The 15,380-nt window shown below is 47.5% G+C and overlaps 1 protein-coding gene across 1 annotated transcript in view; it reads right to left on the bottom strand.

Annotated features, from left to right (window-relative positions):
* The window catches only part of TFAP2D (transcription factor AP-2 delta), a 52,692-nt gene extending 40,858 nt beyond the window's left edge, over window positions 1-11,834 (bottom strand). Inside the window, exons 1-3 of the mRNA XM_070419352.1 lie at window positions 11,696-11,834; window positions 10,242-10,739; window positions 6,706-6,766 (exon numbers count right to left, since the gene is read on the bottom strand). Coding sequence (XP_070275453.1) covers window positions 6,706-6,766; window positions 10,242-10,739; window positions 11,696-11,734 — 598 coding nt within the window. The 5' untranslated portion in view covers window positions 11,735-11,834. The remainder of the gene's footprint in view (window positions 1-6,705; window positions 6,767-10,241; window positions 10,740-11,695) is intronic.
* Window positions 11,835-15,380: the final 3,546 nt, after the last annotated feature.

Genomic DNA, 15,380 nt, shown 5'->3' on the forward strand with positions numbered 1-15,380 from the left:
TTGATGCACACACAAATTGCCTGGAGGATTTATTTTGTATTCAGATTAGCCATCAACTCTAGAGTCTTTTGTTTTTTATGTCATAGCATCTTTAAAGGGAATTTCTGTTGCTTTGATACTTGGCATTGCTGCAGCCTTAGGGAACTCTCTTGTCCTGGCTAAAGATTTGGCAACTTGTAAAGTTTACAGTAGCATGGGGAACCTCCTGTTATTCTCCCCAGTTTATTTTGAAGGGAGGAATTAAAAAGCAATAGGTCAACCTAGCCAGAGTTCTGCATTTGGAATGAAGGTTCCAAGAAGGTGGGGATTCTTGAAGGGGATCCAGCCAACTGATGGCCATGGTGAGATTTCAAAGAAGGAGCGTCATGCAAGCGTCAACCATGCCCAGCCATGTACCGCGTCCATCCCCAATGTTACTAGTTGAAATTCCTCATGTGCCTGTGTTGCCTGCAAGCTCTTATTGAAATTATGTAATATTCATTCTAGATCCAGCACTCCAGTAAGGGGTGTCTCTGGTGCCACAGCCAGGGTCCTCACGCAGAACTCTTAGAGCACATCTCTTTTCCGTTCATAGTGCAGAGAAGCGACACTTCCACGAAGGTCATTGTTTTTTAAACTGAAACCTGGAGATAGGGTGTCCTATTTCCAGTGCTGCAGTAAACTTAGATGTGTAGCTATAGTAACAGTCTAAGAAATCAGGGACTATCTACTCAAGGTCACTCGCCTAGGACTTGGCTATCATAAAAGGGATTAACTTTGCCACCGCTATAGGAAAATGTCAGCCAAGGGTTTAGTGTGTGTATCACAAAGTCATGCACGAAAGAATAGAAGCAGATCCTTCAGCCAGCAGACCTTGTTAGATCCCAGGCCTCTAGAAGAAGCAGGGGGCTGGGGCTGCGCCCTCTGTGGCCTGGCTGCAAAAGTCTGGCCCTGTGTCTGCAGGCATGGGGGGTGGGGGTGGGGGGGAGTGGAAAGAGAACTGGGCTGCAAGTAACAGGCTGGCCTACTAGCGATCCGTTGGATTGTAGGTGAGTAACTCTGGAACTCAGTCTGGCCATCTGAAAAATGGGGATGCTCCCAGCTGATCTACTTATTTTCCCAGATTGTGAGGAGGTGCAATGGGAAACGGATACACGCATGCTCAGCGCCCTGAGCAAAAGCCACCCAATCCCACCATGGCGCTGAGCAACTACCACGTCACTGGGTGCGAGCTGTGGAGCGTGACAAGATCCCCACCCACCTTTTCTGCGCTGCTTCGGGATTAGAAAGCCACGCGCCAACGCGCTTTTTCCTCTTCTCATTCCAGGCAATTAGGGCAGAGGAAACAGCCACGGTCGTCTCCAAGGAACCGCGGCTCCCCTGGCGCCCCCAAAGCTGCCTCTCAGCCACGGGTCCCCTCTGAGTGCCCCCCACCCGCCTCAAGAACAGAGCGGGTGCCGGCCGGAGGCCCCGCGCGTCCTCCAGGTGCGATCGATACCTCCTGCCGGGTTTCCGCGCTGCCGGTGCGCGCAGCCTCTCCAAAGCCGCCGCGCCGCCCGCTCGCTGCCGGTCGGTGTTGACATAATTAGACCAAATCTTGAGAGCAAAATAAATGTTCTGTTCGCCTTACAGCCAAACAGATGTTTACAATTCAAATGAAAGAAATACAAACGGCAGGGATTTTTTTCCTCCCCTTCTTCATCTCCAGTGATCGCTCGTGGTTTTTTTTCTGACACATTAAAAATGAGTAAGCGATTACGAGAGTTTCCTGTCCCAGTTTGTTCTGCTGGTGCATTTCTTCGAGGTACACACGTTTAAACGGGGTGGGGTAGGATCATTCCCGGCGGCTTCCCCTCTAGCCTCTTGCCCTTCTTAATCGCAATCCGCCCCCCCGCCCGCCAGGTAATCCCCCACTCCACCCCTCAGCCCCAACACACACTCAGTGCTTCGAAGCAGATACTAACTGTAATCAAATAACAAAGGGATAGGGGCTTCATTGTAATCAAATAGGCCTCAGCTGATATTTGAGCTGCAAAGCGCGCTGTTTGGGGGAGGAGATGCCAGGCATAACTGGATTCCCAGGTTTGAAAAGCGCTCCTCCCGGTGCAGGTTCCAGACAGAACAAAAGAAAGGGAGGCCTGCCAGGGGAGACCTACTAGTTTAATGTGGCGGTGGGTGTGTAATCATGTGTGTGTTGGGGGGGTGGGTGCGGTATTAATCCCCACTTTCCAAAGATAGTGCTTTGGCTTTTGGTGATTTTCAAAGCAATAAGGAATTGGGGAGAAGGCATTAGGCTTTGGAAAAGCAGCACCCCCCCCCCCCCCCATTCCCTCAAAATAGATTTCCAACAAACCACGGGTCCACGTCTTTTGGTATCTGAATTTTAGACTTCAAGGAAAGGTGACTGAATTCGGAATCTGTATGTGAGGACTAATGAGCCAGGCGAGGCTCCAGGTGTTTTCCTGGCCTTATTTTCACAATAGATAAGCCATAGAAATGAGTTTTGAGTATTGAGGTAGAGAGAGTCCATAAGCTCTGACAAAAGAAGAGGCACAAGTCTCCCCACCCTCCTCCAATCTTACTCCTTCCAGGAAATGCTGAAAGACCCAAAGGCTGACTCAAAGTTCGGGGGCCTGGAGAAGTCGAGAGAAAGCTGGTCCTCCTGGCCCAGAAGCCCGGGGGCAGCCGTGGGGGCTTCGGAAGGGAAAAGCGGTCAGATCCACCCACTCTGTTATTGGCAGAATGGGCGATGGATGCTAAGCTCTGTTTCACCGAAGCATTTTTTTTTTTAATTAAATCGGATCTGACAATGTTTGTGCCGCAGCCTAAATGCCTCCGCCTGGCGTGCCAGTCACCTCTAAGCGATCTGACAAACTCCGGCGCTCTTAAAACGTGCAGAGTTCAGATCATATTAATTCCCCAAAAATGTTTTGATTCAAAGTAGTTTGTATTTTGTGTAGCCACAGGCAATCCGGAAAGCGCTCCAGCCTGCCCACGGCCGGCCGCTCCCTCTCCGAGTGGCCCAGAGGCTATGGCGGTACTTAAGCTTCTGAAATTAGCCTGGGGCAGCAAGGCAGAGTGATCACAAAGCGAAACAAGGGCGCTTCCCCTCTTCACTTTTTTCTTTTTTTTTTCTTTTCCTTTTTTGAGTTTGCCATCCCGATTTCACAAAAAAAGGCCAGGGCCAACATGACACTTCCCACCCAAATATGGAAAAACTGGGTTTTCTCATTTCACCTCCATCCTGCTCTGAAGGCCACAGCGCCCAGCCCAACGAGCCCCTACCCCTGCGATTCCAATCTGGGTCTCCTCATTATTAGCTTCATCATCATTGTGGTCCTCATTGTCATCAACATTGTTCTCTTATTATTAAATTCTCAGGGCGAGAAATGAAAGGGGCCAGCGCCTGTCAAAGGGGAGGGGGCCATAAGGGAGTCTCAGAAGATTCCTGGGGAAAAGAAGAGTGGGTTTTCCTTTCTTTCTTTTTTTTTAATGATTAAAAACACAGACGACTCCTGTAAATAGAAGCCTCATTTCTTCAAGAGATGCCTTTTGAAATCCAGTATCTGAATATTCAACGAAGGCAAAGCTCCACTCTGTACGTACAACATTAATATGATCTCTGCAGAATTTGCTACTCAGAAATATTAACATATCAAAGCCGACGCCCGGAGGCGAGAGAAGCTATCGATACCCGAGGACTGGGTAAAGTAAAGATTATTGGTTCTGATGGTTCGAGTGGCGGAGCTGCGGGCAAAATCGCGCACGCCATTAACCGAGAGTGAGCGCGCGGGGAGCTGCACCTCAGAGGCGGTGGCAAATATTTTATCTAGGTGGTAATTACCTTGCTGCTGCCCCCTCTTCCGCACTTTCTTTGGCGATGGGGCCTTCATTATAGGCAAACACAACGTAACTGCCACTTACCAAAGTGAGTCAGGAAAATGGTATTTTGATCTTTCCCTATAGAAGTGGCCAAATTTTAACTGGAACTCCCTCCCCCCACCAACACACACACACACCACTGCAAAACAGGATACCTCTCCATGGAGAACTCCTGTAGGGCATTTACGGATCTGCCTTTCTTCAGGGGTCTTTGGAAGTCAAATCCAATTTTTTTTTTTCTCCCACAGTAAATTCTAGAAATCATTAGAAATGTAAGTTTATCTGAGAGCTTAGCAGGAGAAGGAAAATGGTGAAAAGTTGTGCTTTTCAAGAAATGATGTTTCATGGGGAGAGTTACCTGTAAGGCATGGATTAGAAGAAAAACAGGCATTCCCATGTAAGCTATTACACAATAAGGCAACATGGCAGAGAGCATGAGTTCATGAAGAACAAAGGTGACCAGAGCTGTTGATATTAGGAGCCCTGTGCACTACTATGACAATAGAGACAAGAGGCTTCCTTAGCTTTTCTTCAAAAACTGGGAGTCCTGATATGAGGTGCTGGGCATGCTCCGGAAGGATCTGCACCACCTTTTAATGCAAGACTTCCTTGATACCCTTGCTATCCGTTTGTAAATTGTCATGCACATTGATCTGTTCAGAGTAAACAGACAGCACACCCTGGTCTCCAGGGCTATCCCAAGTTAATTGGCCTCTCTTTAAGACACATAGGAAATGAATAAACTCAGCAGTTAAATTCTGAACTCTTTTTGCAGGGCGGGGGAAGACTGAGGGAGTTAGTCACACAATACAAACAAAACCCCCAAGTTACCTCCCCTTTTTCTTTGGAGCCAGGCTGTGCTCCTAAAAGATCAATATTAGACTTAAAATAGCAGATTCGAAGCTGATATGTTAGGTGAAGTGAGTTGGCATCGGATCCTAGAAGAATACGAAAACATCACCCAAGGAAGACCATTTCTGTGGCTCTGATAGGACAGGACCGCAGCTCCCTCTGACCTTGTAGTTACCCAAGAGCGTTGGTCTTTTGGAGGAGGAGGGCGTGGGGGTGTCCCCTACGACTCTCTCCGAAAATTCAACTGATTACACAGCCATCTCCTATCTAGCTCCCACCTTCGACCTCGAATAACTCCCACCCTCTGTCAGGTATTGTACAATTTGACGCAATTTCCAAGCAATTGAGAGGGTGATCAAGCTGAACTCAAAAACCGCAGTAGCGCGAGCTGGGCTCTGGGAGGAGCCGGCTCCGGGCGCTAATTAGTGGCGCTGTCCTTCAGCACCACCGACATCTTCGTGCGTCCGGAGTGCTCAGCCTCACCTTTGGTGTGACCGCCCCAACAGACTGCAACCAGCTCCTTTCACCTGGCCCTTCTTTCACTCTGCATTTTTAACCCTTCTTCCCAACAGGATGTATATTTTTTCTCAATTTTCACTAGTCTCGGGCCTATTTCATGGCATGTCAATATGACAGTATTGGCCTGGCTGACAGGTTTAATATTGCTCATTTTAAAAAAGATATTTATGGAGCAACACTAGTAATTAAAAAACAAAAGTTCTCAAATACCCATTGGGTGAAACAACACAATTAAAGAGCTATTTTACATTGAATGGAAGTTTCAAGCTTCCACTATGACAATATTCAAGTTCCCAAAGGAAACCACTGTTTGTTTTTTGCCTCCTCAGTTTAAATGGAGTTTCACACTGGACATTGGGTTGCAAAACCTGCAGTTTAAACATGAAAGAACCTACTGCTGTCTATCAATACATTTCTCTCTCTCTCTCTCTCTCTCTCTCTCTCTCTCTCTGTTTTTGGAATCTTTAAATGAGCTTTGAAAGAGAGGGAGAGTGACTGAAGGACATTTACTTGGTGCCATCAGAAGTGACTCAGTGTTTAGTGGTTCAGCTACTAAAGACAACTGCAGCCCTGGAGCAGGAATTAGTCCTGGTGAATAGGCCACATCTTATTAATTCGTATGAAGTTGGGATAACAGCTGGTCCCCCTTGCCTTGTATGCTCCTCGGGTTACTCAGCTTGCTAGGAAAATAAGCTTCAGAGGCACTGGATACAGTTAAGTGGAAAGCCAGCAAAATCTGCACTGCCTCGAGGCCTTTAAAATGTCATAGTTCAAAACCTTTTGTCAAAATGGAACATCTGAGATGCAGCCCCCTTCAGTGTCTGAGCTGAAATCAACAGCTTTCTACTCTTGTCCCCCCTTCCAATTCCATGGGTAACTCTGGATTCAGATGTTTTCTTCAACAGATGGGAACAAGAAAGCTTTATCCGGGTGCGGTTAACACCACCTCCTCCTCCCACCCTCCCTTAAAGAAAGAAATGTTCAGGACACTTAGAAAAATAAGGGCAGCTACAACATTGGTGTTTCATTAGCCTTCACTGCAGCCTCAACGAATCCAGCCTTTCACAGAATCCTTCAAAGCCTCAAGCTAACACCATCCCCTCAAATACCCAGGCTGTGGCTGGCACATTTAGGACTAAAAAAGACCAGAAATTCTGCTCCAGGATGTGGTGATGGGGGAAGGAGGTGTGAGAAGGATTTTTTTTTTTGTCTTGAACTTTGATTCTGTCACTGTTCTGTGAGAAACAGCCAATCTCTTCTATCAGAGGTCTTAGGGGCACAGGCTCAGTTCAGGCCTCTGTGGAGAAAGGGAGGCTTCTTCAAGTGGGTATGTCTGTGTGGGACAAGAGTAATTGACTAAGAGTCATTGTTTTCTCAATCACCAGACAAGGGATCTGATGTTTAAAAGCACCACCAGATCTTCAAAACAACATAATAGATAAGAAAAGAATGTTTTAACATGTCCTTACTTACCTCTTCTTATGACTCCACCTTGGCCATTGAGAACAAGCCCACACTGGGCTTCCACGGAGCCCTTAATAAAAGGAAAATACATAAAATCACTCAAATAGATATTAATAAGCATGACCTTATGAGTTACATTTTTCAATCTGTCCTGTCCCTGAACCTCATATCCACATAACCTGATAGTAGACATTTAACGCAACCATTGAGCTAGAGCAAGTTTGGCAGCATGCATAATAAGGGGGGAAAATTTGCCAGAAAACCACAATCTAAAAGTTGTATAAATCTTAAGGTATGCATTTTACAGCACCAGGAAATATTACACTTCAAAGGGCCTGAGTGCCTTTCATCTTGGCATAAGAGAATGAGAAACCCTTTGAGTCCCCATCAAGGCACATATACAGTCTCCATGGCAGTTTCTGCATGAAGCAAATTACACCAAATGTGTCCAGTTTGGCACTGTGGGTTTCTTGGGAGCTCAGAGGAGTCATTTCAAGTGGGGGATTTAAGTTATCTAATGAAAGTTCTGCTTTACCCCAGTTGGAGGAGCATCCTATAATGCTACCCAAAATGGGTCTTCTAGAGGAAACACCTTCAGGTTCACTCACTGTAGATCTTCAGGAGCCTAATGGATTTGGGGGTCATTTGAACTGGGAAGGAGGTAAGGGTTTGCTGATTTTTGATTAAGAAAAATAAAAATTTCTCTCTATGTGTCTTCCTCCCCCTCCCTGAGTCCAAATGTGTTAAAGGCTCATTTTCCTTTACAAACAAACGAGGTATTGGACATGAAAGAGGCCTTGAAGGGTGTTAACCTACCCAACAGCCCGTGAAGAGTTAAGTAAATGCGGAGAGAGTCGGTGCATAATAAAAACCCACTTTACAAAACAACCTTTACAGCCCTGGCTCCCTTTCGCTTCCCCATTTTCACCATATTGAGGCAGGCCTGTAAGAGCCCCCTTTTCAACCAGTTCACGAGCTCTTTCTTATTTGAACTGTTCTGCCTTAAAGTGATTATCAAATCAATATGAAAAAAAAAAACCTTGGAAACTGGGCATAAATTAAAGCAGTGATGGGAAAAGGTGTGACAGTTTCCTTTGTTGGCCATAGCAAATCTTTTTAGGGGACTCAAAGATGGAACTGAAGCCACAAGACTGTTTGCATCTGTTAGGCAGACTTAGACCGCCCTCCAAACCATTGGACTTTCACTTAAAATTCTGTGCAGGGAAAAGTATATTTACATTTGTTGCATTTGAAATGAGGCATATGCTGATGAATGTTTTAAAAAGAAAGAAATAAAAGGAGAGAGACGGGGTTTCTCCCACACATCCCCTCCCCAGTTCTCGTTTCAAAAGTAGCTATGACTTTTTTCTTTCTTTTTCATTCTGCTAAGTCCAGGAGGAGCGGAAAAAAAATGGCTTGCCAGATTTACAACTTGCTTCATATGTACTCATATATAAAATGATATATATGTTTATCTATAGGCATAGATATATAAATAGATAGTATACCACACTCCTCAATTTCTTCTAATATCTGGGAGCTTTTCTTTCAGTATGAATATTCCCTCAGTAGGAGTAATAAATGGAAAAAAGAAGATTAAAGATATTTTTTAAAAAAAACACATAGGCTGGGAAAAAAAGGTTCAAAATATCTGAAGTGAGGAAGGTAAAAGGCCACAAAGCTCTCCATGGGAGTGAAGCCTTTCTCTCCCATTCTCTGGCGTACCGCTAAGATGTTTATTTTCTTAGAAGAAACGAATCTTGGTCTCTACACTTAACAAACTCCCCCCCCCCCCCCATAAGTAAAACGTTGTTTGGTCAGATGACATTGCATAAATGACCAGTTGAATGGCACTAAGTCGAAAATTGGATAAACTACGGTGTCCTTTTGCACGGGATTCTTTCTTTGTCTGGTGCTTGCAAATGTTCTAATCCTCTCTTTTGAAAAATGCCCGGCTTTGTGCCGAGCACAGAAAAAAAATTTGTACAGATACAAAAAAATCAGCAGCAGACGTGGCTATTAAAAAGAGTAAATAGGTTTTAGTTGAGCAAAGCATTGAATGGCAGATTTCTTTCCCCCTTGAGACATAAGGGGATCCTTGTGAAAAATGTAAAAATGCCCTGAGCGTATAAAATTATTTTGTGAATACAAATGTAGAAAGTCAAGGTTTATGAAGCCAAATCTTTTTTCTTGTGTGCCGATCTTGTGGCTATGGCTCTTTGTTGGGATTGTAAGGGCTTTCACTTTAATTTTAAAATGATCTTTTGCTTGGAGGTAAATGAGGGGGAAAGATTTTCTGTGCGCAACAAGGGTTCTCTGCCGTCTCCAACTTGGGCTCTTCCAGTATCTCGCCTTGCATTGTGGCGACTGTGGAAAAGGTGGCCAGCATTGTGCAGACTGAAAAAGTAGGGACTCACAGAGAGAACTAGCTGCACCTTCAGGCAAAAGAAGTTACAAATTCATGTTTCCTGGGTTCTTTTTTGGACATGCGTGGGCTTATTTGTTTGAAACGAGGCTGTGACGATATGTTTATATAATTAGAAATTCTATTGTTGGAAAGAATACGCAAAAAATGCATTAAGAAAGTAGGAGATATCTAATTGAGTGATGGCCTCCACAGTATCTGATTTCCTTCCTTTCTCACTCCCTACCTCCCTTCCTTTCTCACTCCCTCCCTCTCTCTTTCTCCTTTTTGTTTTTCCTCTCTTCCTTCCTTTTCTCCTTTCTTTATCCCTATGTCTTTTCTCTCTTTCTCTCTCTTTATTTCCTCATTTCCTTCTTCTTAAGCAGTTGCATCTTACATAAGTTAATGGGTTGGAGAAGAAAAATAAAGTTGTAAACCAAGGGGGGATGGGATTGGGTGGGCCTCAGGCAAAGAAATTAGGCTCAACCCCACACCCCGGGGAACTGCCTTGTGCAGATTCTTTCACTGGGGTACACTTTTGAGTTTTTCATTTGTGATTCTTTGCTCTCCACATTAATCTAGTATCTTTGGTGAAACTTCTGCTAGAGCTCAGGGTCCCAACAATGTCTCCAGAACAAACCACCTCTCCCAATTCGTAGTAAGCTCCCCACAGCTCAGTCCCGGACAAACACCTGAGACCCAGCAAAGCGCCAGACTGAGGTTAGGATGGGTCATCAACTTATCGGGTCTTACTCTAAGTCCAGGAGTCTCAACCCCAGCCTCCCAGAACCCCCCTGCCCCATCCCCTCGGGGGCAGAACTGTGGATTCACAAAAGACTTCCGTGCAGACCTACGGAAAGTGGGGGCCGCCGCTAGCCGGACTCCGGAGCGTGCAGGTGAAATGCCTTGATCCAAAGAGAGGAACCGAATGGCACACGCCTCCTCTAATTGTTTTGATAACTTTCCATAAGTGGTGTGTGTGTGTGTGTGTGTGTGTGTGTGTGAGAGAGAGAGAGAGAGAGAGAGAGAGAGAGAGAGGGAGAGAGAGTTGGAGAGCCGGCTTACAGTCGGAGCATCGACTGGGCGGGAGGGGGAGGGCGAAGAGGGGAGGGCCCGGCAAATCCACTGCATGCTTATTTACCTGCAAGTCGTCGGCTCCCGCGGCGGCCAGCCCCAGGCTGGGCCCTGGCAGGAGTCTTTGATCCGGGTGCATTCCATACTGAGAGCCATGACTCATGAGGGACAGGTCGTGGCGGCGGTAGGCATCGAGGCAGCCCAGCTCCCGCCTCTGCTCGTCCAGGCAGGACGACTTGAGCGCCCGCGCATTGTGCAGGTTAATAAAGTCGGTGGGCTCCCCGTGGTGGATCTGCTGGTAGTACTGTTGCGAATGGTGGAGCGAGTTCAGAGAGTAGGCGTCGGGGGTGACGGCCGGGTGGCTGTGCTGAAATTCGTAATGGAAGGACTGGTGGTGGAGCGGGGTGTACTGGTGGTTAGTGGAGAAGTAGGGGGACGCGAACTCGGTGCCAGTGGTGGAGTAAGTTAAAGGAGAGGAGGAGGAATAGGCGACAGTGGAATTGGCTACGGACTCCAGACAGCCAAGCTGCATCAAACGGTAGCTGTTTGATCCGTCGTGACGTATCTGGAAGGAAGAGGGGGAAAAGGGAGAGCAGAAAAACTTGAGGTTTGTCATTGTGCCACCGAGGCGCCGCTCCCCCGGAGCCAGGAGCCTTCCCGGGCTCTCCACGGAGAGCGAGCGCGCACCGCTCGGCCAGAGCCGCCGCCGCCCGGGTTCAGCGCCTTTGCCAGGAAGCCTTCGCGAGCAGGCGGACTGGGGGCGGGCGGCCCCGTCCTCACAGTCAAGAGAGGGGAAAAAAAATCCCCCACCCTATATAGGTGCGGTGACACCACACACACACACACACACACACACACAGCCCCTGCCCCACTCGCGCAGGGAGCCAGGTTTGCCACTGGCTCGGGGAGCCAGGGGAGCAGAAGGAGCGTCCGCCGGCTCAGAGCGCCTCTGCCCTCCGGCCGCGTCCAAACCCCGAGATCCCGCCGAGGTCCAGGCCGGAATGTCCGGCCAGAGCTGTTCCAAAGCATGGTCCATGTATTTTAAAAAATCTAGTCGGTGCCCACCGTTCCCCTTGCTCATTTCCGTAACCAGTTGGGGCAAAGCATCTGAACCCCCTTTCTGCTTCACTTTCTTAGAATAAGCCCATTCCAAAAGGGGCGCGCTGCACCCCCCCCCTTGTCCACCTACCGGCTCCCCCCATCAATCTCTTTACTTTGCCTTCCTGAGTATCTTCTTTCCATATCTATCTCTTTCTCCACACCACCTCCTCCCTTTCTTTATTATTAGGATTATGTTGTCCCCCTCATTATGGCAACTCTTAGCGTGGCACAGTTGCCCTTCCTGGCGACAGATGTCATAACGAACTTTCTCCCCTTTCCTTCCTTAACTTCTCCCGAAAGCCAGATTATAATTAAACGTAACGGTCCAACATAGATTAGAGACAGGGGAAGCAGCCACCGCCGCGCCGCCACTGCCACCACACACACGCGCGCTCAAAAAAAAAAAAAAAGTAATAATACCTCGGCATCGTGGACTAGTCCCGGAAAGGTAGTTGACATGTTGGGTTTCTCCGAAAGCTTACGATGCAATTTCCCCCTCCAAAAAAAGAATTGGGAAAAAAAAATCCAAACTTCTTGTATTTTCCAATTTTTTTTAAAGGAAAAAAAATGTTCTATAGATAGAGATCTAAATTGTAATGGCTTTGCCCGGATCAGATAGCTCCTTGCCTCGTACCCACTTAAAAACCTGTAGGAACAAATTTTTCCCTCTGCACAAAAGCAGCTCCCTGGAACAGATTTTGTACTTGCTGAGTATTTCTTTGGCTGATGTCGTAGGTCCCTTGGTAATATAGAAGTTTTGAAAATTAAGCATCAGCACTGAGAACTGGGAGGACAATAGGCAGAAGAGATTTATCCCAGGAGACAAGGAATAAATATTGTATCTTCGCCTAATAAGGAACTGGAGGTTCTTTCAACATTTTTATCCATTTTTTCCAACCTTTATCGTGCTTTTCTATACCGGCTGAGGTGGGGACTCATCTCTGCAGAGAGAATTTGCACACATTTTATTGTGAAGATAAAGATCTAGCCCCCATACGTGTATATTAGAGATAGAAACATATATTAATTAAAGCTTCCTTTTACACGAGTAAGTGTTCATTCCTATTGGTTCCACTCCCTGGATGCTGAAAGCTGGTTTTTTGCAACAAGCACCCGAATCAATTTCATCCAGATTGGGGTTTCTGCTTTTACACAAGTGGAAACAATACTGCTCTTCCCATATTTATATCGAATTTGGGTTCTTTCTCCTCTTTTGAAAGGAAACACCCGGCGGTGGCTTACACTTTCTGCAGCTTTTAAAATAAATAACCATGATGGACAATCCCACATTCCCACCATAAAGAAACATTGTAATTGGCAATATATTTAGGAAAAATACAAGAGAATAAAGACTTGTGACAAGATTCCACATGTAGGTAAAATGTCTTTCAAACCCCAACTCTACCCACTTTCCCCCTCTTTTGTGTGTCCCTTCCCTTTCGGAAACAGTGCTGGGTGAGGATCGGGGTGGGCCATGGACCCGGGGCACCAGGTATTTGAACACCATTACCCCAAATAACCCTTAAATGTTTGAAAGTTATATTTTACAAAGAGCGGGGAGCACACAACTGTCTCTAGCTCTGCCGTGGGTTTCTCGACCTTCAAGGAGTATTTGAGCTTTACTTCATTCAAAAGGTGGCTTCTTGCTCCAAGTTGTCTAGCACCTGGAGCGGGGTATCAGTGGCTACATGCCGGCAATACTGAGGCTGTGCAAGGTCCTCTCTCCAGACTCCTCTGCCTCATAAGAACTGGCTGGCCCCGCAGAGTCATCTCAGAGATAGAAGGGGTAATTTAGTCTTAATTGCCATTTCATTTGGTTAGCTTTTAAGTGTTTAAGCTGAGAAGGTGTCTTAATCATAAGCCGCAGGCAAACAGGCATGTGGTTTTCTTTTTCTTTTCTTTTTTTTTTTTTTAGGTCGGGGTTTGGGAGGGTTTATTAGGATCTGCTCATGCAGGCTAAGTGGGGCTGTCACTCAGCACTCTCTGCTTTATATAAATGGACAAAGGCACACGACAAGAATTGAAATGCACTGTCTGAAGGGGAGATCCGTGATGCTTCGGCCCTGCACAAGGGTCAGCAGCCAACACTTGCTCTCCTTTTCCAAGGTGCGCACGCGCCCCCCGCACCCAACTTCTTGAAATTCCATAGTTTGGTCGAATGAAGTCAGGAGACAGAGAGCCCGATGAAGATGAAAAGGAAGAATACCTAACTTGATCTTCAAGTGGGAGGGGTAGGATGAGTGCAGTTGGCACTGAGGGGCTGAATCCCAAAATGCTTGCAGCGAAATCTTTTGTTTGCCAGGATTGGGTGAGGCCTCTATATTCTACTCATAAATATCATCTGTGGGAGCTGGGGTTCCCCCCCCTTCCCCACTGACTTTATCCAGAACCCCCCGCCCCTTGAAGAAACAAACCTCCCGCAGAAGACTGTGTGGGGCCCGCAGGTTATCTGGGGAATTGCCAGACGCGCTTTTTTGGGTGGATGATATTGGTTTCCCAGTTAGTCCAACTCAAATGGAAAAGGATGACCCCTCCCCCAACTCCCCTGCTGTCAGATACATCTTCATTGAAGGCAAAGGGACCTTTTTTCCTCGGCTAAGGTCCAGGAGGCAGCCGCAAAATCCTCTCCCCTGGGAAAGACCAGGAGGCTCAGGACTTCGTGACCGCCTGCTCTGTCCGCAGTCCTCGCGCATTTGGCCCGGGATTTCTCCCTGTCCAGGAGGACAGGTACACGCAGTCCCTGAGCTTCTGATACTTCGGTAATGAGCTCGGGCCTGGCGCTGAGCATAGCCACCGAATGACCTCTGGTTGTCTCCTCTGCATACCGCAGGACATCACCAAAGAACTGGCAAGCGTATCTCTCCATTCCACTGCCTAGTTCAACCCTGTTTTCCTGAGTCACTTCTAGGTACCAAGATAAGAGGCGTTCAGGGCTGCCTTTAACTGTGCTTCTTCTGCCCCGACTCCCATCCCCACCCCCCAGGAATTAGAGGAAACTAAAGATAATGCATAAGGAGAAAAACTTGTATTTAGGGGAGGTGAAGCAGGGAGGGTAAAGTGCATCTTTTGAAATGTAGGGATCTACTTTGCCAGGGCACCACGTCTCCTTTGGGAAAAGCTCTTCTGTTCCCACCCTGGTGTCCCGGCTTCCCACACCAGAGGCTGAACTGTAAGGAAACTCCATTTGGCCAACTGCTCCCTCTCGCCTCATCCCAACAGCAACAACAGAAAAATCTGTTTGTCCCTGAAAGAGAAGTTGGGGAAAGCATCCGCGCCATATGCACATACTGGTCAGCACTCCCTTCCATCTGCTCTAGGGTTGCTCAGCGCGCCCCTTCTCTAAAGAAACTCATGGAAGCAGGTGTGTGGTGTGCTTGGGTGTCTGTGTGTGTGCGCGTTGTGCTTGCGCGCGCGGGATTTGTTTCTGACAGACAGTCCCCTACCCCCCCCCCCCCCCCCCCCCCCCCCCCCGCCACCGTCTCCCCTTCCCATCCAATTAATAGTCCAGAGCAATTAATAAGTGCCATCCTGCTTGGCCCAAAGGCTAATTTCTCTTTCTCTGCTTTGCCCCTTTCGGAGAGCGATTGGCCACACATTCTCCAGCGGGCGGAGTAATTGAATTAACTGGCCTAGGCGAGTGGGAGACTGGTGACAATCGCCTGGGGCTCCCTCCCTCGGGGAAACCCGCAGTGAGCTTCCCAGCCTAAGCCCCAGGCCAGAAAGGCGCCCGCCCACTCGAGATAGCTCTTAAAAGGGAGTGGCCCTGCCAGCCCCGCACCCTGGAGAGAGTCTCCCCTCACACCCAGAGCGTCTGTTTTTCCTTTGGGTCCCAGGCGCCACACTCCAGGAGGGATTGTCCTACCGAGCTTGGCTTAGGAAACTGCAGAGAAGTCTTTGTATCTATCATGACTGTTTTGGTTATGATCCAGAGCTAGAGAAGAGAGTTTCTGGATTGTTTCCTACAGCTCAGCCGCTGGTGTGGGAAGCTCAGGTCCCTTCTTGAGCTTCTAGGCTGATCCCGTACAAACCCCAGTTTTTATCCAATCTGAAACGTCTGCACTGAAAGGGTCTGTTACCCACTGCATGTTTGAGGCTGGTGGACAAT

Source organism: Myotis yumanensis, unplaced genomic scaffold, assembly GCF_028538775.1.
Source record: "Myotis yumanensis isolate MYYU_CA2020_CCGP unplaced genomic scaffold, mMyoYum1.0.hap1 SCAF_6, whole genome shotgun sequence".
Lineage (NCBI taxonomy): Eukaryota > Metazoa > Chordata > Mammalia > Chiroptera > Vespertilionidae > Myotis > Myotis yumanensis.